This window comes from Pelophylax lessonae, assembly GCF_965119305.1.
Source record: "Pelophylax lessonae genome assembly, chromosome: 5".
Taxonomy (NCBI): Eukaryota; Metazoa; Chordata; class Amphibia; order Anura; family Ranidae; genus Pelophylax; species Pelophylax lessonae.
This window is the reverse complement of record NC_138772.1, coordinates 318,747,883-318,770,897: the sequence shown is the minus strand read 5'-3', so window position 1 is coordinate 318,770,897 and position 23,015 is coordinate 318,747,883. Positions and strand designations below refer to the sequence as shown.

The following is a 23,015-nucleotide window of genomic DNA, read 5'->3' as shown; positions in this document are numbered from 1 at the left end:
TGTAGGGGCATGGATGCACAAAACAGCATTCTTTATTCTGTGTTTTTGTGTACAAGGGAGTCATATACAATCTCCAATCACAATTGTAGAATATGTTTTCATTTAATTTATTATTCCATTGTTCATGTGTTTATATTTATTCCTTTTTTTTTAATTTTCCATTTTATATTTCATTTATTCATTCAATTTTTATTTGTATTTTCATTTTTATTATTTTTTATTTTTATAGTTCTTTACATTTTTCTACTGTTTTTAAGTTCATCATGATATGTTCAACATACAGATGGGTCAAATGTCTAAATCTAATGTATGTATCTAGATGTGCCTGTAATATTTTAGATCATGCAATCTTTATGTTATGGGCAGATAGTGAAGGGTTAATGACTTGGTGGTCTCAGCCCCTCCTATTCCTGTCTATAAATTTATTCAGTTGTCGTCCTTCCGTGACATGACAAAGCGCATGCGCGCAAAACATGTTGTCATGGCAACGTTCTCCCCATGCTGGCCACACTTTCCGGTTCAAGACTTCCGTCTTACTTCAGCGTTGTTCATTCGTCACACGGTGAGCACCGGCTGGTCCGGCTCGGCTCTTGCCTGCAACGGCCATACACGGCTCTCACATCGCCTACAATTCAACCCCCCTTTTGGATTCATTCCAATTCCAGTCCACCCAAGGGGCCCGGATATTTCCCACCCAGTGGACCGGTATTTATTGGCTATTATCTTCTGCCTACATCGTTCTGGTACAGCTATGGTCGAATGATTTTAATGTATTTCAAACTGACTTTTTCTCAATAAATGTTTTATACCCTTTTGCTTGGTCACACAGCACCTTCAAAATACCAGTCCAGATAGCGCTGCTTCTCTTCTCTGTTGACATGAACTTTAATGCTATCCCAGTCTTAATCCGCAGGGTTCAATATTGAGTTGGTCCACCCTTTGCAGCTATAACAGCTTCAACTATTCTGGGAAGACTGTTCACAAGGTTTAGGAGTGTGTCTATGGGAAGACCATTCTTCCAGAAGCGCATTTGTGAAGTTAGGCACTGATGTGGATGAGAAGGCCTTGCTCGCTAATTCATCCCAAAGGTGTTCTATCGGTATGAGATCAAGACTGTGCAGGCCAGTCAAGTTCCTCCACCGCAAACTCGCTCATCCATGTCTTTATGGACCTTGCTTTGTGCACTGGTCCAAATCATTTGGCGATGAGGGAATTATGGTGTGGGGTTGTTTTTCAGGGGTTGGGCTTGGCATCTTCATTCCAGTGAAGGAACTCATAAGGCGTCTGCATATCAAGACATTTTGGACAATTTCATGCTCCCAACTTTGTGGGAACAGTTTGCGGATGGCCCCTTCCTGTTCCAACATGACTGTGCACCAGTGCACAAAGCAAGGTACATAAAGACATGGATGAGAGAGTTTGGGGTGGAGGAACTTGACTGCCCTGCACAGAGTCCTGACCTCAACCCAATAGAACACATATGGTATGAATTAGAGCAGAGACTGAGCCAGGCCTTCTCATTCACAACATTGCCTGACCTCATAAATGTGCTTCCGAAAGAATGGTCAAACATTCCCATACACAATCTCCTAAACCTTGTGGACAGCCTTCCCAGAAGAGTTGAAGCTGTTACAGCTGCAAAGGGTGGGCCAATTGAACCCTACAGACTAAGAGTGGGATGCCATTAAAGTTCATATGCGTGTAAAGGCAGGCATCCCAATACTTTTGGTAATATAGTGTAGATTTCAATAAAGCTAATACTGTATGTATTCCTTGCTGTGGAAGAATCTTTCTAAAAAGTGAATCTATGGCCAAGTTATAGATGTTAAACTACATATTGTTTATGTATATTCTTACTGGGAAAAGCTGCCCCTTTGCCTCTGCCACCTTTACACTAGCACAACACATGCCTGCTGTGTAAAATGGTAAATCCAGCCCTGTATGGGGAATTTTGCCAAAATATGGAAACCATATGCCTTGAATGGCCTAAAAAGTTACATTGTCTTATTTTGGAACTAGCTTGTAAAATCTACAACACTTAAGCACTCTAAAAAAAAAAAATCAACAACTATGGGCACAGTAATGATCATTGTGGTGTGTGTGTGTGTGTGTAGGGCAAGCAGGGACATATAAAATAGAACTTAACTGATTACAGAAGGGGCCGAAAAAAGGATTTGATGAAATCCCAAAGGAGAAAACAAAGACCACACAGGCTTCAGCATAATAAAATCTAAAAATATTTAGGGTCAGGAGATGAGGAGCGATTAAAGTCAATTATTAGCATGAAAATTCAAAGATAAAATGCATACATACTGTATAAATGGGAAAAAGATCTTGGCAATATTAGAACATGTGTTTATCACCGGAAAAGAAGTTCAACAAAAGCCAACAACTTGAGACACAGATTGTACCAATAAGTAGGGAATAAAAATACTGCTTCCATTTCGGATATTTAATATATTCAATTTTGAACAGAGAGCTCTATTTTATTGTATAATTTCAATCAATAAAGGGAACATCTTTCAAAAGCTTCTCCAGAATCTGAAAAAATGAATTGTTAAAAGTAAATACTTTTTTTTAAACTCATTAAATACGGGGTTGTCATAGGTATGTCCACCAGGACTAAAATACTGCGGAATCTTCAAATTTTGCTATTTCCCAAATATGTAGCAGAACAAGTGGAATACTATTCTAAAGTTGCAGACGCGGCTGTTTTGGACGTCTCATTTGCTATATTAATTACACCTATGCTGCCTAAATTATAAAAGTCTGGACAAGTTGACTGCTCCTGAAAAATCATTTCATCTCCTGAGAAATTACGCTCTTTGGGCTGTTGCAAAGGGGCCCTTTACTACTTGCATTCAATTTATTTTGTTAATATATTTTTAATCACATTCCAAGCCCATGTATTTTTCTGGAGAAACAAACCTACTAAATAAAACAAAGATCCCATCCATAGGCTTTTTGCAGTCTACAAACTCCACCTTTAGCAACAAATGGAAAGGTTAGTAGCACTACCATAAGCAAAGGAACTGTTGATAATCACCTGGCCTATAAATTCCTTACATTTATTCAAAATCACAATCACTTTGAAATGTTATCTGTGTTCAAACAGATTGCAGCACCAAGAGATTAAAGCGTAACTCCACTTTTGTTGAGAAAAACATTACCCTCTGGATGATCTCTGTTAGATTATAACAATCTTTGTTGCAGATTCCTACCTTTTGTTATTCTGAAGAAATAATTGTTTTTTCCTCTGTGATGAGTGGGTCTAATGGGAGTAGTTTCATAATTATTAATGAGGACTGAAGGACTCTCAGACCATGAGAAACAAATATCTCTGGTCTGATGAAACAGATTGAACTATTTGGCCTGAATGGCAAGCATTATGTCTGGAGTAAACCAAACACTGCTCATCACTTGGCCAATACCATCCCTACAGTGAAGCATTATGGTGGTAAGCATCATGCTGTGGAGATGTTTTTCCCCGGCAGGAACTCGGAGACTAGTCAAGATCAAGGGAAATATGAATGCAGCAATGTACAGAGACATCCTTAAAGAAGACCTGCTCCAAAGTGCTCTGGACCTCAGACTGGGGGGGGGGGGGGTTCATCTTCAAACAGGACAATGACCCCAAGCACATAGCCAAGATAACAAAGGAGTGGCTACGGGACAACTCTGTGAATGTCCTTGAATGGCCCAGCCAGAGCCCAGACTTGAACCTGATTAAACATCTCTGAAGAGATCTAAAAATGGCTGTGCAGTGACGCTCCCCATTCAACCTGATGGAGCTTGAGAGTTTCTGCAAAGGAAAATGGGTTAAACTACCCAGAAATAGGTGTGCCATGCTTGTAGCATCATACTCAAAAAGATTTGAGGCTGTAATTGGTGCCAAAGGTGCTCCCGCAAGGTATTGAGCAAGGCTGTGAATACTTATGTACATGTGATTGCTATAGTTTTTTTTTTTTTTTTTTTAATAAATTAGCAAATATTTCAAAACAAAAACTTCTTTCAGGTTGTCATTATGGGGCATTGTTCGTAGAATTTTGAGGAAACCTTTCACTGCCATAGTGCTATTCCTGGGTGTCCAGTGCAATCCTATACAATTAAGTAGGGATTGGCTCCCTCCAGTCATAGCTGCCCTCAATCTATCCATTATATATGTGTTTCAACTTTGGAGGCTCTCAAAATTTATAGTTAGGAGTTAGAGTTATAGTTCTATATATAGGCACAGTTAGAACGACAGCACACTAGGGTGCTGTGAAGTGGTCCTGGAGCTTATGTATATATTTGCAAATGTGTGCAAACTAAACCCCTGGTTTTAACGTGAAATTCGGTTTGTTGCAGGCTGGTTGGTAAGTAAGCTGGGAATTTATTTTTTTTAAACTCCATAAGACACCTTCTGAGCCAATTATGATCTTCATTGTACTAGTTTAGAAAAATGTTAAATTGATTATACGTTCCAGTGGATATGCTCACTATGGTCATGGAAGCTGTACAAATGTAAGTGTGTATATATATATATATATATATATATATATATATATATATATATATATATATATAATAATATGCCTGGTCACAGGACTCATCTAAATCTGTTCGAGGTAGTTATTATTAAAGCTTCTGCAAAGTGATGGAACAATGGATCATGGGAAATGTAGTCCCCGGAAAGAATGGAAATTGTGGATCACCTGTCTGATCAGACTATTCTCCCAGGGAGCATTAAGACTCGCAGGGGCAGATGGGAGTGTCTATAAAAAGGGGAGCGGGACCAAGATGCACTCTTGCCTCGAGGACAGCATGCTGTGAGGAGGAAAAAAGAGCTGTTGCAGAGGGCAGAGGAGAATAGGCCGGAGGCCTAGCGGAGAGACACTGGAGTAAGAGAGCGGTGTGCGGACGGAGCTCGGTGGCGGACCGAGTGGAAGGACACTCCGAGAGACTGGTGGTGCTTCTGAGGAGAGTTGAAGGCTGGTGATACGGGCGGCGGGATGCAGTGTTCATCACATTGGGTGGGAGAGATCCATTTTGAAGTTGACACAGTAATTACTGGACGAAACCAGAGTAGGCCTGTGATGCAGTTAGTTTGAACAAAGAACTGCACTTGTCACAGAACGGTTGCCACAGGACACTGTAGTGCTTATTAGTGTGTGGCAGGTTACAAGGCCTTACTTTATATCTTCAGTTCGTTTAGATTGTGTACCGTTTGACTGGGTACAGAAGCCTATTTTCCTTTACAGTGGATTACAATTGATCGTTACCTTTACAGTGGATTACAAATACTATTTCTTGGATGGCTAAGGATCCCTTTGCCAGTGAAGACTAGCAAGGCCTTGCTCATTCAAGAGACTCCTGCAATCTAAAGTAAAGGGGGCCCCCTGTAGGATACAGAGTGCACTCTGATACATATAGCCTAGTCTCAGGTTAATAGAGTCACTGAAATAAGTTAGACAACTGGTAGTGTTATTCTTTATTACAGTTAAAGCACTATTTCTTGCGGTCACTCTCACATTTCTTTTGAGGGATGATTTATTGACAGATTGATACATCAATCCTCAATTAAAATAGCATAATATATATGTGTGCATTTGGGTTGCTTTATTCGATCCTGAGCGCTGAATCCTATGCAACTCTGGGTTGAGGATTTAGGATCTCTCTTATATTTCTGATCTTTTATGTTATTTGTTCTATAGAAGTTGCTAGTTCATTCTTTTAATTCTAACTAAAGACAGTAAACCTGATCTTTTATTGAAACCCGGTAGTGTCTCATCATTCAACATGTCTGAACCTATAGTGCCTGGTTGGTTGGACAATGTTCAGGGCAACCGAAGTGAGGAGGATGTGAATACACTTGGCCACTCCCCAGGGAGCAGGGCTACACACACACACACACACATATATTTATATTTATATTTGTCTTGACGTGTGTGACATCATACTATGTACAATATGTAGTTTTACATATAATGTCCTTTGATTACATGATTTATTATGCGACATAGCATAACGGCAAAGATTTAGGATTTTTAATAAGCAAAATATTGAACAGAGCACACAAAAGATATCCTGTCAGACAAACTATAAAGAGCTAGGTTTTACACGCTCAAAGTAGAAGCCATTTGTATTATCTGCCACTCTACTACTTTTTCTTCTTCTACTTTTCTGTGTATTTCGGAATATTCAGTATGTCAAGTTTTATCATTGGTTATCATCTTTTAGGTTCTGTAGAAGTCTGTGTACAATTTGTGAATATTTGTTGTTGAAAACGGTTTCAAAAGCAGTAAATTAATACCATTTGCAATTTGCTTGACATGCTGGTGATTTTCTAAAATGTTCAGCAGAAATAACAGAATTATTATTTCAAGCAAGCATTTTTCAGCATGTGGTCACTTTTGCATTGCTTCAGGGGAAGGGCAAGTTATAAATACCAACAGAGAACCAGCATTGACCTCAGAAGTACTTCTGATTTATGTATTCCAACTTTCCAGTACTTTCAACTTTCCTGGAGGGTAAAATATATCCATTCTTATTTCTTTTGGCATTAAACAGAATCTTTACCTCCTCTACTAAATCCATTAATCGCAAAAGAAGGGCCTTCAGACCTGGCTTGTTCAGCAGGGGAGGGGTCAAACCATTCTCTGATGTTGGAATCAATCATGGAATCCTCAAAGAACTCCCTCTTGTTTTATTGTGTCTTTTCTCATCTACTCTCAACAAACCCAACATTTACTTAACAGCAAGCACTACTTACAATAAGTTTATGCACAGCAACCCCATCAATGATCTATTTTTGGGCCTAGTATCTAAAGCCATTTTGAACACCACTTAAGAATTGTTTCTTTTTGTCTATCTGCTGGTAATTCACCCAAGGAATTGTCAAAACTTTTAGGACAACTTAAATGATCATACATAATGCAGATTGAAGGAAAATGCATCTTGAGGTAAAATTTCATCTTCTGTCTCTATAGCAGAAGCAAAATAACGAAAAAACACAACACAGAAAAATGGATGTTATGAAATTATTTAAGGGAGGAGGGTTTTTCTAGAGTTAATCTTATTAAATGTAATGTGCCAAATTCATTGAGGAGCTTTTGCAATACTTTTGGTTCGGATAGTGACTCATGAACCAAATTCAGATCGTTTAAAATGCACAACTTTTACATTGTGGCGCACTGAATGCTCCAAGCTCAAAATAAAATATCGACAGTTTGCATCTTAGGAATGTAGAGCTAACTAAGACCAACTCTCTTTTAGCGTACAAAGAGAAACTGGAGCAGAAAGATTTTGTGAAAGTCAGTAATGTGACTCAATCTACGTAATCTCTATACAATATGAACGGTGTGAATTCTACTTAAATCCAATGTGTCCCTTTTTTTTTTAAAAAACAGGGGTAATACAAATTTACAAAAATAGCATACAAGCAGGCATTAAATGCTCCCAGCTCACCGCTGATGCTTGGATAACTATTATGCAACGTCAAAGACTTTGCCTACTAAAGAAGCCCAATAGGAGGGCATAAGGCGTATGAGTGCAAAGCCAGTAACATCACAATAGTTATCCAGGCATCAGCGGTGACCTGAGAGCATTCAGTGCTTGTTTTTATGCTATTTTTTGTAAGTTTGTATTACCCCTGTTTTGAAAGAAAGTAAATTGTTTGAAAAGAGAGAGCACTAAGGTTCTCCCCTTTTTATCTCATATGTCCGAATGAATGAGGAATGAGCATAGGGGGATAATCTGAACGCCTGAATTGGAAACAGGAGGAGGAGAGGTGGCGAGCAGCTCACAGGAGGCGTGGCCTAGAGGAGAATGAGACTGTGTAGTGGGGTCAGATTCTGGAGGTGAGCAGGCATTGCACTTAAAGGTGGTGGTTCACAGGACCCATTTGTGAAGATTTTACATGGTCACCTGTTCAAGACAGTGGTGTGATTTCTGAATACATATCAATTGGAGATTTTCTGAAAGTGTCTTGTGTGCATTCCTAAAATGTTGCAGCATGCACCAAATTCAAATACAAGTTCTAGACAGATGCATGAATTTGACACATGCTGCACAACTTTTAGAGCATGAGAGAGTCTCAAAATCTGTTTGCTTTAGTCTTTTATAATTTCTGGGTATTATTCATCCCTGGAATTCATAAAGATCTTTGTTTCCCACACCTTAAAACCGAGATCAGTCATTAAAACCCAGCTTGAAAATTTAGGTAAAATTTGTTGACAGTTCTGCAAGAGAACCATTATACAACTTGTGAAAATGTACTCATCGCGTGTACAGCATCTCTTTAGAAATCCAACAAGATGCAAATGTAACTATCACAAGCTCTCAAGTTAATTCTCCAAGAACTACATGGAGAATGCATTCTATGGTGTTAGAAAGGAGGGACAGAAAATTCAGATCGAAGAAACACCCTAGTTCTCAATGAGACAGAAAACTGCATAATCTCTCCAACTGGTAAACAAATGGATTTACAATGTAATAGGTGATCTAATGTACCACTTTATCTAAAACAAAGTTTTAAATGATACTGTAAAAGAAATACTTTAAAATAAAAAAATAAATCTAATTTATCAGCTGAATGAACAACACTACAAAAAAAGATAAAATGTCATAGTAAAGCTAAATAAAACGCAGTCCTTGAAAAAGGTGATATCACACTAACATCAGCCAAGAAATGCACTGAAGTGTTACACAATGAGAGAAGTCAGAGGGATGATTGGATTAGGACTGTTTTATGAGAAATCTATGCAAATTGCTTGTTTTTTTCTGATTCTAGCATGAGAACGTGCTCATGTTTGCCTAGGACAATCTAGTTCTGGGGATTTCCCATAAACAATAATTTTACAAGTTGCTGTTGTCAGTATACTAGAAGTCTATCGTAAAAAACCAGTACAAACAAAAAAATATATAGAAAACAAATACTTTGTGATTAGAATAAAACAAACGCAAACTTTAAAATAGAACAGTGTCTTTAGTGGATTAAAAAAATAACTGGTTAAGTAAAAAAACTAGGAATGTTTCCTAAATGCCCTTTTTATTCTTAAATATAAGCTGAAGCAGGAATGGAGAAAAAATACACATGAATAACTTGACTAAAAGGAATAACTGAAAATCATCAATTTATACATGTACATATTACTAACATGTCTATGCTTACTGAAAAGCTTTTCCTGCTTTGATACACCCAAAATGTTGCATTTTAACTTTAAGGTCATATAATTGAAAAAGACTCCACACCACTTGACTCATTAGAGGCAGGTATTAGGAGGTCACTTAAACCTTGGACAGCTGGCCAAACACTAGCAGTGACAGTGCAAGTGATTGAATTATCAAGCAGTAGGGGAGATGTGGACATTCCTACTTACCACTTCAGTTGGTCTGTAGTACTTGAGATCAACTTTCACATGAATCTTTCCAGTCTCACTGCAGCGGCCCACTTCATTTTCATTCTTGCCCTCCCACCTGTAAAGAAGAAAAACAAATGATGAGCACAGGACTACCTTCAAACACTGGGGTTGAAACATTTGGTTGCCTTTTCTCGCTTCCAAATTCTGGTGTGAATCCCTTCTCCCTAGGTGAGCGTAAACTCATTAACCAACAGAACAAAGACGACAGCTCACCACAAGAATAATTTCCCAAATTCTCTCATTTGTGTGTTGTTTGTGTGAAGTGTCAATTATGCACATTCTAGGCTTCATTTGGTACCAAGCATTGTTAAAAGGAAAAGCAAATTCATGTTGTATTTACAAGCCATCAGTCAACACAACAAGGAATCAGTACAATTCATACTGCTCGATTTCTTAGCTTTATAAAGTGAGTTTGGTAGAACTAAAGCTAAAACTTTATCTAACATTTTAAAGAGTCGTGGGGAGACTTTCCTTCACTTTGTGTCCCATAGTCACAACAGAAAGTGAGGGAACTCACTCGTCACAAGAATTAGTGTCGCCATTGGAAGATTTCATATATATATATATTTTTTTTTTACCAAAAAAAGAGTAATTGATGCTTGGAATAGACTTCCAGCAAAGGTAGTGAAACAGTCGAGAGTAAATGGATTTAAACATGCTTGGGACAAACCGATTAAAAAAAAAATAAATAAATAAATAAATTATTTATATATATATATATATATATATATATATATATATATATATATATATATATATATATACAGTGGGTACGGAAAGTATTCAGACCCCCTTAAATTTTTCACTCTTTGTTATATTGCAGCCATTTGCTAAAATCATTTAAGTTCATTCTTCTTCCTCATGAATGTACACATAGCACCCCATACTGACAGAAAAACACAGAATTGTTGACATTGTTGCAGATTTATTAAAAAAGAAAAACTGAAATATCACATGGTCCTAAGTATTCAGACCCTTTGCTCAGTATTTAGTAGAAGCCCCCTTTTGATCTAATACAGCCAGGAGTCTTTTTGGGAAAGATGCAACAAGTCTTTCACACCTGGATTTGGGGATCCTCTGCCATTACTCCTTGCAGATCCTCTCCAGTTCTGTCAGGTTAGATGGTAAACGTTGGTGGACAGCCATTTTTAGGTCTCTCCAGAGATGCTCAATTGGGTTTAAGTCAGGGCTCTGGCTGGGCCATTCAAGAACAGTCACGGACTTGTTGAGAAGCCACTCCTTCGTTATTTTAGCTGTGTGCTTAGGGTCATTGTCTTGTTAGAAGGTAAACCTTCGGCCCAGTCTGAGGTCCAGAGCACTCTGGAGAAGGTTTTTGTCCAGGATATCCCTGTACTTGGCCGCATTCATCTTTCCCTCAATTGCAACCAGTCGTCCTGTCCCTGCAGCTGAAAAACACCCCCACAGCATGATGCTGCCACCACCATGCTTCACTGTTGGGACTGTATTGGATAGGTGATGAGCAGTGCCTTGTTTTCACCACACATACCGCTTAGAATTAACCGGTTGCCGACCGCCGCACGACTATATACTGCGGCGGTCAGCCCCGGCCAGGCAGAGTGACGTATCGGTACGTCACTCGCCTGTCACTGACTTGCGAGCCTATCGCGGGCGGGCGCGCGCCCGCCGAGGCGCGCGCCCGCCGCGGCTCGTTCACAGGCAAGTCAGTGCGTGTGACCGGCGGACTCGATGTCCGCCAGTCACACTGCGATCGCTCCTGTGAAGGGAGAAAGACAGAGCAGCTTGTGTAAACAAGCTGCCTGTCAGTTCTCCCTGTGTAAAAGTAAAGATCTGACCGTTCTACTATGTAGAACGGTTGATCTTTGCTTTTACACCAATAGGAATGTCCCTACACAGTAGAAAGCACGCCCCTAGGACACACTTAACCCCTCCCTGTCCAATAAAGTTAACCCCTTCCCTGCCAGTGTCATTTTTGCAGTAACAGTGCATATGTATAGCACTGATTACTGCAGTAATGTCACTGGTAACCCCAAAAGTGTCAAAAATGTCAGTCAAGGGTCCGATCTGTCCGCCGCAATGTCGCAGTACCGAAAAAAAAATCGCAGATCGCCGCCATTACGCGTTAAAAAAAAAACCACCAAAAATGACAAAAATCTTTCCCTTTGTTAGTAAACGCGATAACTTTTGCGCAAACCAATCAAAATACGCTTTTTGCGATTTTTTTTACCAAACATAGGTAGCATAAAACAAATTGGCCGAAAAATGTTAAAAAATTTTGATTTTTACTTTTTTTTTTTGGGGAATTTCATATAAAAAAATGTGAAAAATATTGTTATTTTTGCAAAATTTACGCTCTTTTTTTTGTTTATAGCGCGTGATCAAAAAATCGCACAGGTGATCAAATACCACCAAAAGAAAGCTCTGTTTGTGGGAAAAAAAGGACGTCAAATTCGTTTAGGTACAGCGTCGCACGACCGCGCAATTGTCCGTTAAAGTCACGCAGTAAAAAATCGCAAAAAAACCCCTGGTCCTTTAGCAGCCAAATCCTCCGGGGCTTAAGTGGTTAAGGCCAAAAAGTTCTATTTTGGTCTCATCAGACCAGAGAATCTTATTTCTCACCATCTTGGAGTCCTTCAGGTGTTTTTTTAGCAAACTCCATGCGGGCTTTCATGTGTCTTACACTGAGGAGAGGCTTCCTTCGGGCCACTCTGCCATAAAGCCCCGACTGGTGGAGGGCTACAGTGATGATTGACTTTCTACAACTTTCTCCCATCTCCTGACTGCATCTCTGGAGCTCAGCCACAGTGATCTTTGGGTTCTTCTTTACCTCTCTCACCAAGGCTCTTCTCCCCCGATAGCTCAGTTTGGCCGGACGGCCAGCTCTAGGAAGGGTTCTGGTCGTCCCAAACGTCTTCCATTTGAGGATTATGGAGGCCACTGTGCTCTTAGGAACCTTAAGTGCAGCAGAAATCTTTTTGTAACCTTGGCCAGATCTGTGCCTTGCCACAATTCTGTCTCTGAGCTCTTCAGGCAGTTCCTTTGACCTCATGATTCTCATTTGCTCTGACATGCATTGTGATCTGGAAGGTCTTATATAGACAGGTGTGTGGCTTTCCTAATCAAGTCCAATCAGTATAATCAAACACAGCTGGACTCAAATGAAGGTGTAGAACCATCTCAAGGATGATCAGAAGAAATGAAAAGCACCTGAGTTAAATATATGAGTGTCACAGCAAAGGGTCTGAATACTTAGGACCATGTGATATTTCAGTTTTTCTTTTTTAATAAATCTGCAACAATGTCAACAATTCTGTGTTTTTCTGTCAGTATGGGGTGCTATGTGTACATTCATGAGGAAGAAGAATGAACTTAAATGATTTTAGCAAATGGCTGCAATATAACAAAGAGTGAAAAATTTAAGGGGGTCTGAATACTTTCCGTACCCACTGTATATATCTATATACACACACACATATACATACAGATACACACACACACATATATATTATATATACACACACACACACACACACAGTAAACCCCCGCTCCATCGCGGTTCAGTTTTTGCAGTCCCGGTATATTGTGTTTTTTTTGTAATGTTATTTTACTATATAAATCATTAAAAATGAAATATTTTTGTGTTTTCCATAGCTCTTACTATGTCTCTCAGTATCTTTTATGTGTTTAAATTAGTTTCTATTGTTTTAAAAAGTGTGTTTAAAGACCTTAAAATGCTTTTACACGTACAGTGACAGTAAAAAAAACATGCCTACAATGCATTTTAATAGGGTTTTTCTATTTCGCAGATTTTAGCTTTTCGCGGCTGGGTCCGGAACGTAACCCCCGCAATCGAGGGGGGTTTACTGTGTGTATATATATATATATATATATATATATATATATATATATATATATATATATACACATATATATATATATATATATATATATATATATATATATATATATATACACACACACACACACACACACACCAAAAGTATTGGGACACCCATCTTTACATACACACGAACTTTAATGGCATCCCAATCTTAGTCCATAGGGTTCAATTTGAATTTGCCCACCCTTTACAGCTATAACAGCTTCAACTCTTCTGGGAAGGCTGCCCACAAGGTTTAGGAGTGTGTATGGTAATGTTTGGCCATTCTTCCAGAAATGCATTTGTGAGGTTAGGCCCTGATGTTGGATGAGAAGACCTGACCCATATTCAAATTACTGACTGTGGAAACTTCACACTGGACCTCATGCACCTTTTATTTTGTGCCTCTCAACTCTTCCTCCAGACTCTGGGTCCTTGATTTCCAAATTAAATGGAAAATGTTCCACAATCCATGATGATTTGGGGAGCCATGTCATCTGCTGGTGTTGAGCCATTGTGTTTTATTAAGTCTGAAGTAAGCGCAGCCCTCTACCAGGAAATTCTAGAGCACTTTATGCTTCTCTCTGCTGACCAGCTTTATGGAGATGCTGATTTCATTTTCCATCAGGACTTGGCACCTGCTTTTAATGCCAAACGTACCAATACATGGCTTCATGATTATGGCATCACTGTGTTTGATTGGCCAGCAAACTCTCCTGACCTATACCCCGTAGAGAATCTGTGGGGTATTGTCAAGAGGAACATGAGAAATCAGACCCAAAAATGCAGACGAGCTGAAGGCCACTATCAAAACAAACTAGGCTTCCATAACACCTCAGCAGTGCCACAGGCTGATCGCCTACATGCCATGCTGCATTGATGCAGTAATTCATGCCAAAGGAGCCCTGACCGAGTATTGGTATAGTGCATGCTATACCGTACATAGACATACTTTTCAGTACGCCAACATTTCTGGAATAAAAATCCCTTTTTTTGGTCTTATGCAATGTTCTAATTTTCTAAGATACAGAATTTTGGGTTTTTACTAGCTGTAAGCCATGAGCATCAAAATAAAAAAAATAAATGCTTGCAATATATCACTCGGTGTCAAACACATCTATATAAAATATGAGCTTCACTTAAATTGAATTACTGAACTAAATTAACCACATAATGACCACCCGCTGCAGTTTTACTGGGCAATGTGACGTAGTACTACGTCGCTCGCTCAGGAGGCTGTAGGGGGCAGCACGCTCCCACCCCCGCTCGTTCCCTGGGGAGCCAGCGCGTGTGATCGTTGGCTCCAATGCCCGCAGGTCACTCATGATCTCCCGCAGCAGAGGGAGAAAGATGTAAACACAGCCGTCTGTCATTCTCCCTGAAGTAATGACAGAGGCTATGTGATCCTGCTGTATAGGATCGCATGTCTCTGTGATTACTTCACAAGCTACACCCCCTGACAGTTAGAATCACGCCCCTAGGGACACACTTAACCCCTTGATCACCAGTAAAGTTAACCCCTTCCCTGCCAGTGTCATTTTTACAGTAACCGTGCATATTTATAGCACCGATTACTGTAGTAATGTCACTGGTACCCCCAAAAGTGTCAAAAATGTCAGTTGGGGTCCGATCTGTCCGCCGCACTGTCGCAGTCCCGCAAAAAAAAAAAATCGCAGATCGCTGCCATTATTAGTTAAAACAACAACAAAAAAATATGGCATGTATCTTTCCCGTAGTTCGTAAACGCAATAACTTTTGTGCAAACCAATCAAAATACGCTTATTGCGATTTTTTTAACAAAAATATGTAGCAAAAAACAAATTGGCCTAAAATGTTAAATTTTGATTTTTACATTTGTTTTTGAGAATTTCATCTTTAATCTACAATAACTATACTACTAAATGCTGCTTAAAATGGTTCTAAAGGCTTTTTTTCTCTACATCATGGAAAAACCTAAGCCCGATCTAGATCCAGCAATGTGCATAAGAACAGCAGCTCTCTCGGCTCCCTCCTTGGCTCAGAAACAGCTCCTGCTGATGTCAATCATGGCCAGTGAGGGGGGGGGGGGGGCTGTGTGTTTGCAGGTTCAGGGTACTACTGAGCTGCACTCTGTGTCTGAACACACAGTCATCTTGGGAGCGAGCCTGTGCACAAGTGGTGGGCAATGGCTGGGGAGAAAAGCCATGAGCGCTAGCAGGGGATAGGAGAAGAGAAGGATCAAAGCTGCTCTACATCTGTGAAAAAACGGAATTTTTGTAAAATCTTACCTGTAAAATTCCTTTCTCTGAGTCCTCCGACAGTCGCCGCCTCTTCATATTCGTCACATATGGGGTATTAGACTTTGCTCCGAAGGAGTAGCTAGGCAACAGAATATGTTAATAAAGCTTTTAACATATCCAACATATCCCACCCTCAAGGGGTGGTCCCCTCAGTCAATACCCTCCTACTTCCTGCAACCATATCTCAGTTTTAGTGGAATAGCAGTAGAGTATACAACCAAACCCCAAAAGAGGGGCGGGGGCGGCGACTGTCGGAGGACTCAGAGAAAGGAATTTTACAGGTAAGATTTTACAAAAATTCCGTTTTCTCTTACGTCCTCCGACAGTCGCCGCCTCTTCATATTCGTCACATATGGGGACGTCCCAAAGCAGTGCAAACATGAGGGGTGGGAAACACATCCGCGCCGAAAGGCAACGCAGTTTCCACATCAAGAAAGGAACCTTACCAAAGGAAGGAAACCAGCTGGGCAACAGCAAAAAAACAAGAGCTCAACAGGAGCAACAACCCAGGAAAAGGCAAAAACCAGGGGATACAAAACTTATCCCAACAGCCAGGAGTCCCCAACAAGGGACCCTAGGGAACAGCCGCACTAAGAACCTTGCGGCCAAAGGAGGCATCCGCCGATGCCCGAACATCTACTTTGTAGAATTTTGTGAAAGTGTGCACGGTCGACCAAGTCGCCGCCTTACACACCTGGGCTACAGAAGCCCCATGACGACAGGCCCAAGACGTACTCAGAGATCTAGTAGAGTGCGCCTTCACAGGCACAGGGGGAACCTTCCCCTGCAAGGCATAGGCCTGTTCAATGGTTTGTCTGATCCATTTTGCGATGGTAGAGGTCGAAGCCGCCATGCCCTTCCGAGGACCCTCTGGAAGAACAAACAAGGAGTCCGTTTTACGAAAAGACTCAGTCGATCGAAGGTAAACCCTGATCGCCCGAACAACATCCAAAGAGTGCAATCTCACCTCCTGTGGATGTTTAGGCTTCGTGCACAACGAAGGCAAGACAATGTCCTCATTAAGATGGAAGTCCGAAACACGTTTCGGAAGAAAGGAAGGATTAGGTCGCAAGACCACCTTATCCAAATGAATAACCAAGTACGGAGACTTGCAGGACAAAGCCGCCAGCTCCGACACTCTGCGAGCCGAAGTGATCGCCACCAAAAAGGCGACCTTTTTGGATAACAGACAACGAGATCTCCCTGATCTGTTCAAAAGGAGCACGTTGTAACACAGATAGCACGAGATTCAAGTCCCAAGGGGGCAGAGGATCCCTCCTAGGAGGAACCAGATGCCGCACACCCTGAATAAAGGTGCCAACCAAAAGGTTGGATGCCACGGGACGTTGAAACAGAACGGCCAGAGCAGACACCTGACCCTTTATCGTAGCCAGCGCCAAGCGCTGATCAACACCCGCTTGAAGGAAAGACAGCACACGGGACACCGAGTACGTGCGGGGTGAAAACCCCCTGGACTCACACCAGGCAAAATAGGCCTTCCAAGTACGGTAGTAAACCTTCCCAGAGGAAGACTTCCTCGCGTTGATTAAAGTATGAACGACCTCCGGAGAGAGACCCCTCTCCTTCAGGACCTCGGTTTCAACAGCCAGGCCGTCAAAGCCAGCGACTGTAAAGCAGGATGGTATATCGGTCCTTGAGACAGTAGATCGTCTCGAAGAGGCAGACGCCACGGGGCGTCGACCGCCAGATTCACGAGGTCTGCGTACCAGGACCGGCGAGGCCAGTCCGGTGCCACAAGAATCACCGTGTTGCGTTCCGATTGAAACCTGCGAAGGAACCTGGACAGCAACTGGATCGGTGGAAACGCATACATCAGTCTGTACTGATGCCACGGGGCCACTAACGCGTCCGACGCGTCTGCCCGAGGGTCGCGCGTCCGTGCCACGAACCTCCTCACCTTGTTGTTGAGACGTGACGCGAACAGGTCCACATCTGGAAGACCCCACTTCGCGCACAACATCTGGAAGACAGCCGGGTGGAGAGACCATTCCCCCTGATCCAGGGTCTGGCGACTCAGATAGTCCGCCTGCCAGTTCTCCACCCCCGGAATGTGAACCGCCGTTATCGCCGGGACATGAGTCTCGGCCCAAGACAGAATGTCGGCCACTTCCCGAGCCGCTCGGGCACTCCTGGTGCCCCCTTGGTGGTTGATGTAGGCCACCGCCGTGGCATTGTCCGTCTGCACCCGAACCGGGCAGCCCTGCAGCCGGTCCGTCCAGCGATGAAGACAGAGACTTATCGCACGCAATTCCAGAATGTTGATCGGAAGGGAGGACTCCCCCTCCGACCAAGTTCCCTGGGCGGACAGAACGCCCAGAACACCACCCCAGCCCGACAGGCTGGCATCCGTGGTGATTACCGTCCACGAGATAGGACGAAACGACTTGCCCCCGGACACCATCGGGGACTGGAGCCACCACAGAAGGTCTTTTCTGGTGCGATGACTCAACGAGATCTGAAGATCCAGAGATTGAGGTCGCCCGTCCCACTTGGACAGGATCTCCGCTTGGAGACCCCGCGTGTGAAACTGGGCGAAGGGAATCGCCTCGAAGGCCGAGACCATCAATCCCAGACATCTCATGCACGTCCGTAGAGACGAGTGCGGAACGTCCCGGAGGGACCTGACTTCCTCCTGAAGAGTTCTGAGTTTGTCTTCCGGCAGGAAGACCTTCGCCTGCACCGAGTCCAAAATCATTCCCAGGTAGGGAAGACGAACAGACGGACTCAGTGCCGACTTTGGAAAATTTATCGTCCAACCAAACTCCTGCAGAGTTTGCATCGTGACAGACAGGTCCTGCTCCAGACCCTGGCTGGTCGCAGACCGAACCAGAATGTCGTCCAGATACCCCAGGACAGAAATGCCCTGGGCCCTCAATAATGCCAGAACCGGTGCAAGCACCTTGGTGAAGACCCGCGGAGCCGAGGCGAGGCCAAAAGGCAACGCCACGAACTGGTAGTGATCCTCCGCAATGGCAAATCGAAGGTACCTCTGGTGACCCTCGAAGATGGGGATGTGAAGATACGCATCCTTCAAATCGATGGAGGCCATGAATTCCCCCGGAACCAGGGCAGCCACCACCGACCGCAGGGATTCCATGCGGAACTTGCGAACCCGCACAGAGCAGTTCAGAGCCTTCAAGTCCAGAATCGGACGAACCTTGCCCTCCTTCCTGGGCACGGTGAACAGGTTTGAATAAAACCCCCGAAATCTGTCCCGATAAGGCACCGGAACCACCACTCCCTGAGCCCTCAGGTCCTGCACCGCCAGGTGTAGGTCCCGCAGGCGCTCCGGAGACAGTTGAAGATTTGAAGGAAAAAATCTGCTCTCCGGCCGAGAGAGAAACTCGATCTTGTAACCAGACCGAACGATTTCCTGAACCCATCTGTCCCGCACACGGGCCAACCAGGGCTGAAGAAAACCAAGCAAGCGTCCCCCCACCCCAAAACTGGGTGAGGGCGCCCCTTCAGGCCGAACTGTTATGGGCTGCAGGTCCGGATTGGCCGGACTTCTGCTTACCAGACCAGGGCTTCTTCTGAGAGCCTTGACCTTTGAACGGCTTGCCCTTGTAGTGCGGCCGAAAGGCACGAAAGGACCCCTGAGGGGGCCGAAAATTAGCATGCTTCTTCCCAGAAGCCCCCTTAGCCTTGGGGAAATGAGGCAAGAGAGTGCTCTTACCCCCGGTGATTCCCTTAATCAACACATCCAGGGACTCCCCAAAAAGGCGAGACCCATCATAAGGCAGATTGGCTAAGGTCTTACGCGAAGATTGGTCCACCGACCAACATTTTAACCAAACCAGGCGGCGAGACAACACCGCCACACTGTGCACCCGTGCAGCCAACGGAATCAGGTCCAGGTCCGCATCACACAGATACATGACACCCTGGTGGATCTGATCCACCATATCCAGGGTCGCCGGCGAGGCCGAGTCGGCCACCAAGACGCGCCTAAGCATCTGCGTCCAACTTGCGATCGCCTGGGCCGCCATGAGAGAAGCAAACAGAGCTTTAAGCATAGAACCCGTAACAGAATACGTATGACGGGCCAGAGACTCCAGTCTCCTATCTGTGGCATCACGGAAAATGGGTGAACCCTCTGCAGGAATCGCAGTGGCTTTGTTCAAAACCGCAATCGCATGATCCACTGGTGGAGGCACGCACCACCTTTCATCAGTGGCAGGTGAAAAAGGATAACGCAGCTTGAATCTACTTGGTACCGCAAAAGGTTTGCGCAGATCGCGCCATTGATCCTTAACAGCGCGCTGAAAATCAGCATTGCAGGGGAAAACCTGTGGCGTCCTGCGTTTCCTCTGCGTCCCATAAGCCGCCAAGGCAGCGGGGGGACACACTTCGTCCTGCAAACGCAGCGTTTGCTTAATAGAAGCAATCAACTCATCCATGATTGCAAGCTCTTCAGGCGAGTCAGGGGGAGAATTATCAACCCCCTCAACTTCAGCCTCCACCTCAGACCCCACTAGATCAAGAGAGGAGCGGGACCCCGATAGGGAAGCCCCTGCTAGAACAGCCCCATCACCTTCACCCTCAGAACCAGAGGAGAGCACAACTCTGGGCCTTTTGGTAGATTGAGCAGCCACCAGCATTTGCACCTGAGCAGCAAGGCCAGCCACAATAGTGGCTAAATCCCCCCCTGGGGGGGAAGCAGCGGTCCCCTGGCTTTCCACCAATACTGTAGGAAATTTGCCCTCCTGAGAATCCATTGCCCCTGTAATGCCAGGCAACCAAGGGTTAACTGCCCCTTTTTGCAAGCGCGGCAAGCGCAGCCCACCGCGTCACACTCAAGCACAATGAGACCCCCACAGGGATATGTAAACTGAACACAGGCAATGGATAGCAAGAAACAGAAGGATAAAACCTGAGGAGACCCTCGCCGCTGCTGCTGCCTCGATCGGTGTTCCTGGGAAGAGGAAGTGATGCTGCTAGGGCGCTCTATGTAAACCTATGGAGGCTACAAGAAAATGGCCGCCATGCATGTAAAACATGCGGCCGGAGCGAGGGCAGGCAAAATGGCGTCTTTTGGCGCCGAAACCGTCGCTCCACAGTGCAGTAATGCACACATGTCTGTATGTAAAAAAACAGAACCGATCGCCGCAGCGATCGCTGTAAGTGCCCAAACATGCCATAAAACATGCCCCACAGCACACAGCTTTCCACACTGATCATGCTGACACCCATAGTGTCACACAACTCCCCCCCCCCCCCCTTGCAGCCCACAGCATGCAGCCGAGAGATAGGGAGACAAACAGTGTGCATAGAGACAGGTTACACAGTCCCAGACTGACACCCCTCCAGACAGACAGGTCCCCACATAAATACACTTACCTCACCATGGTGTGGGGGACCCGCACAGGCGAACAAGCCGCTACACATGAGGCAGGGAGAGTCGCATACAAGACGCTCCGAACGTGGGTTAAGAAACCGCACAGCGTCCAGTGAGGTAGCCACCTCACCAAGCATCCCTGCACCGAACAGGGATGGGTCGTTCACAATGCCAGGAGCGTTACCTGGCTGAACGCTCGATGGCAGACTGGGAAGCCACTGACCCACGACCTGCGACCAGGGGGATCAGCCCGAGACCCAGTCCGCATGATCCTCTTCGTCCGAAGAACTAACTAACGCTGATAAAACAACAGCTAAGTAAAAGTAGAGAGAAAAACTCAAACAAAATATTAAAAAGAAGAAAGAGTCTGGGACATAAAGTCCCAGCACAGAGAGAGCCAGCCACTCCTGACAAGCTAGACATTAAAACTGAGATATGGTTGCAGGAAGTAGGAGGGTATTGACTGAGGGGACCACCCCTTGAGGGTGGGATATGTTGGATATGTTAAAAGCTTTATTAACATATTCTGTTGCCTAGCTACTCCTTCGGAGCAAAGTCTAATACCCCATATGTGACGAATATGAAGAGGCGGCGACTGTCGGAGGACGTAAGAGAAAAAGCATTTACAATCACTTTAATCTGCACACGTGGTAAAAAGCAGAGTACAAAATATGCAAAACCTAGGTAGGTGCTAGGTAGGTAAAAGCCTAGTGTCTCCATCTGCTTATCAGGGGACCCTGATTGTTAGTTAGACCTGTTGCATGTGTGATTCATCTGGTCTGAAGGAGTGTCCCCACTGTATCCAATAATGGGAGCCTGTTGGACAGTGGAAGAAAACCAGCCAGTGACACACAGGCTTTTGTAACTATCCCAGTGGGTTGGCACAAACAGTGGTGCATCCTGGGATATGTTATAAAAACCAAGGGCACATGTGACAGTGTCTTTGGGCGGGAAGCTAGGTCCCAGAAGCAGGGCAACAGTTGTCTCTCCTTTTGCTGCAGTGGGTGGTGGTCACAAGCAGTCAGCCTTGTGGACCAGGAGTGTGGAGCTGAGCCAGGTGTCGTCTCCCAGCATCGGTTTAGATCATTGGAGGGGGGATTGGATGTCTGGAAGTTTGAAGAAGAGACTGCATGGGACTGGGGGTCTGGAGATCGGAGCAGTCCAGCCAGACTAGGCCCACCTAATGAGGAGGTTAGGGATTCCGTGGTGCGAGGACAGTGTGCCAGGAATCTGGGGTTCTGTGAGGCCTATGCTAATCAGGTCCCAGATCTATCCCCACCACGAAACTATGCCCGGGCTCGGGATCAGAATATAGAGACCCTATATTCCCCATCTGGGAGATGCAACCTGAAGATTCTCTAGGATGCAAAGGTGGATGCAGCGGAAAGTGGCCTTAGAGTATGGCTATGACTATCCTTATGCTTCACGGGAGGTCATGCTGGAGATAGCCAAGAGAGAGTCCTGGTGTGATGAGGCTGTATGGGACTTCCTCTATGTCCCCAAACCTTATCAAAATCAGTCCAAGCTGGACTTGTGGAAGACCTTCCTGTCTGTGAAGGCGCAGTGGAATCACGGGCAGGCTATCTACATAGACCATGTAGAGGTCCGCCGCCCAGATTGATCTTGCGAGGCTTGGTCAGAGTTCAAGACAAGGAGGGGAAGGTTGTGGGGATTCCCCATCCAGATTTCTAATGCTGAGAAGAAACTGCTGAACCCAATTGAGGCTGGCTAGCCTATGTTAACTGACAGACACACAGGAAACTACAAGACACCACTGGCTAGTGGAGTTGTTTAAGAAGGCCAACCCTCCTATTCCTCAGGAGAAACAAAAGACTGCTATGTGCGGTTTAAAGATCCTTTGGGCCATCGGGTTGGGATCCCTAGATTACAAACCATACAGAGTTCCGAGTGAACTGCTTTGGGCCAATGGGCCGGAAATGGAACTCTTGAGTGACTGTCCGAAAGAAGTGGGCGGTGGCTTAAGAGTTTTTTTGGTGGGGGATTCCATGGTGCCAGGGACCCTTGAAGAAACTACAAATCCCTACAGGACTGATTGGTTTATCAGGCAATGAAATTCCTGTTGGGAGAGAAACTGGGTGCTGAAGGTTGCGGGTGTA

The 23,015-nt window shown here is 44.1% G+C and overlaps 1 protein-coding gene across 1 annotated transcript in view; it reads right to left on the bottom strand.

The window, feature by feature from the left end:
* The window catches only part of GMDS (GDP-mannose 4,6-dehydratase), an 813,218-nt gene that overhangs the window by 137,295 nt on the left and 652,908 nt on the right, over positions 1-23,015 (bottom strand). Inside the window, exon 10 of the mRNA XM_082259505.1 lies at positions 9,360-9,456. Coding sequence (XP_082115631.1) covers positions 9,360-9,456 — 97 coding nt within the window. The remainder of the gene's footprint in view (positions 1-9,359; positions 9,457-23,015) is intronic.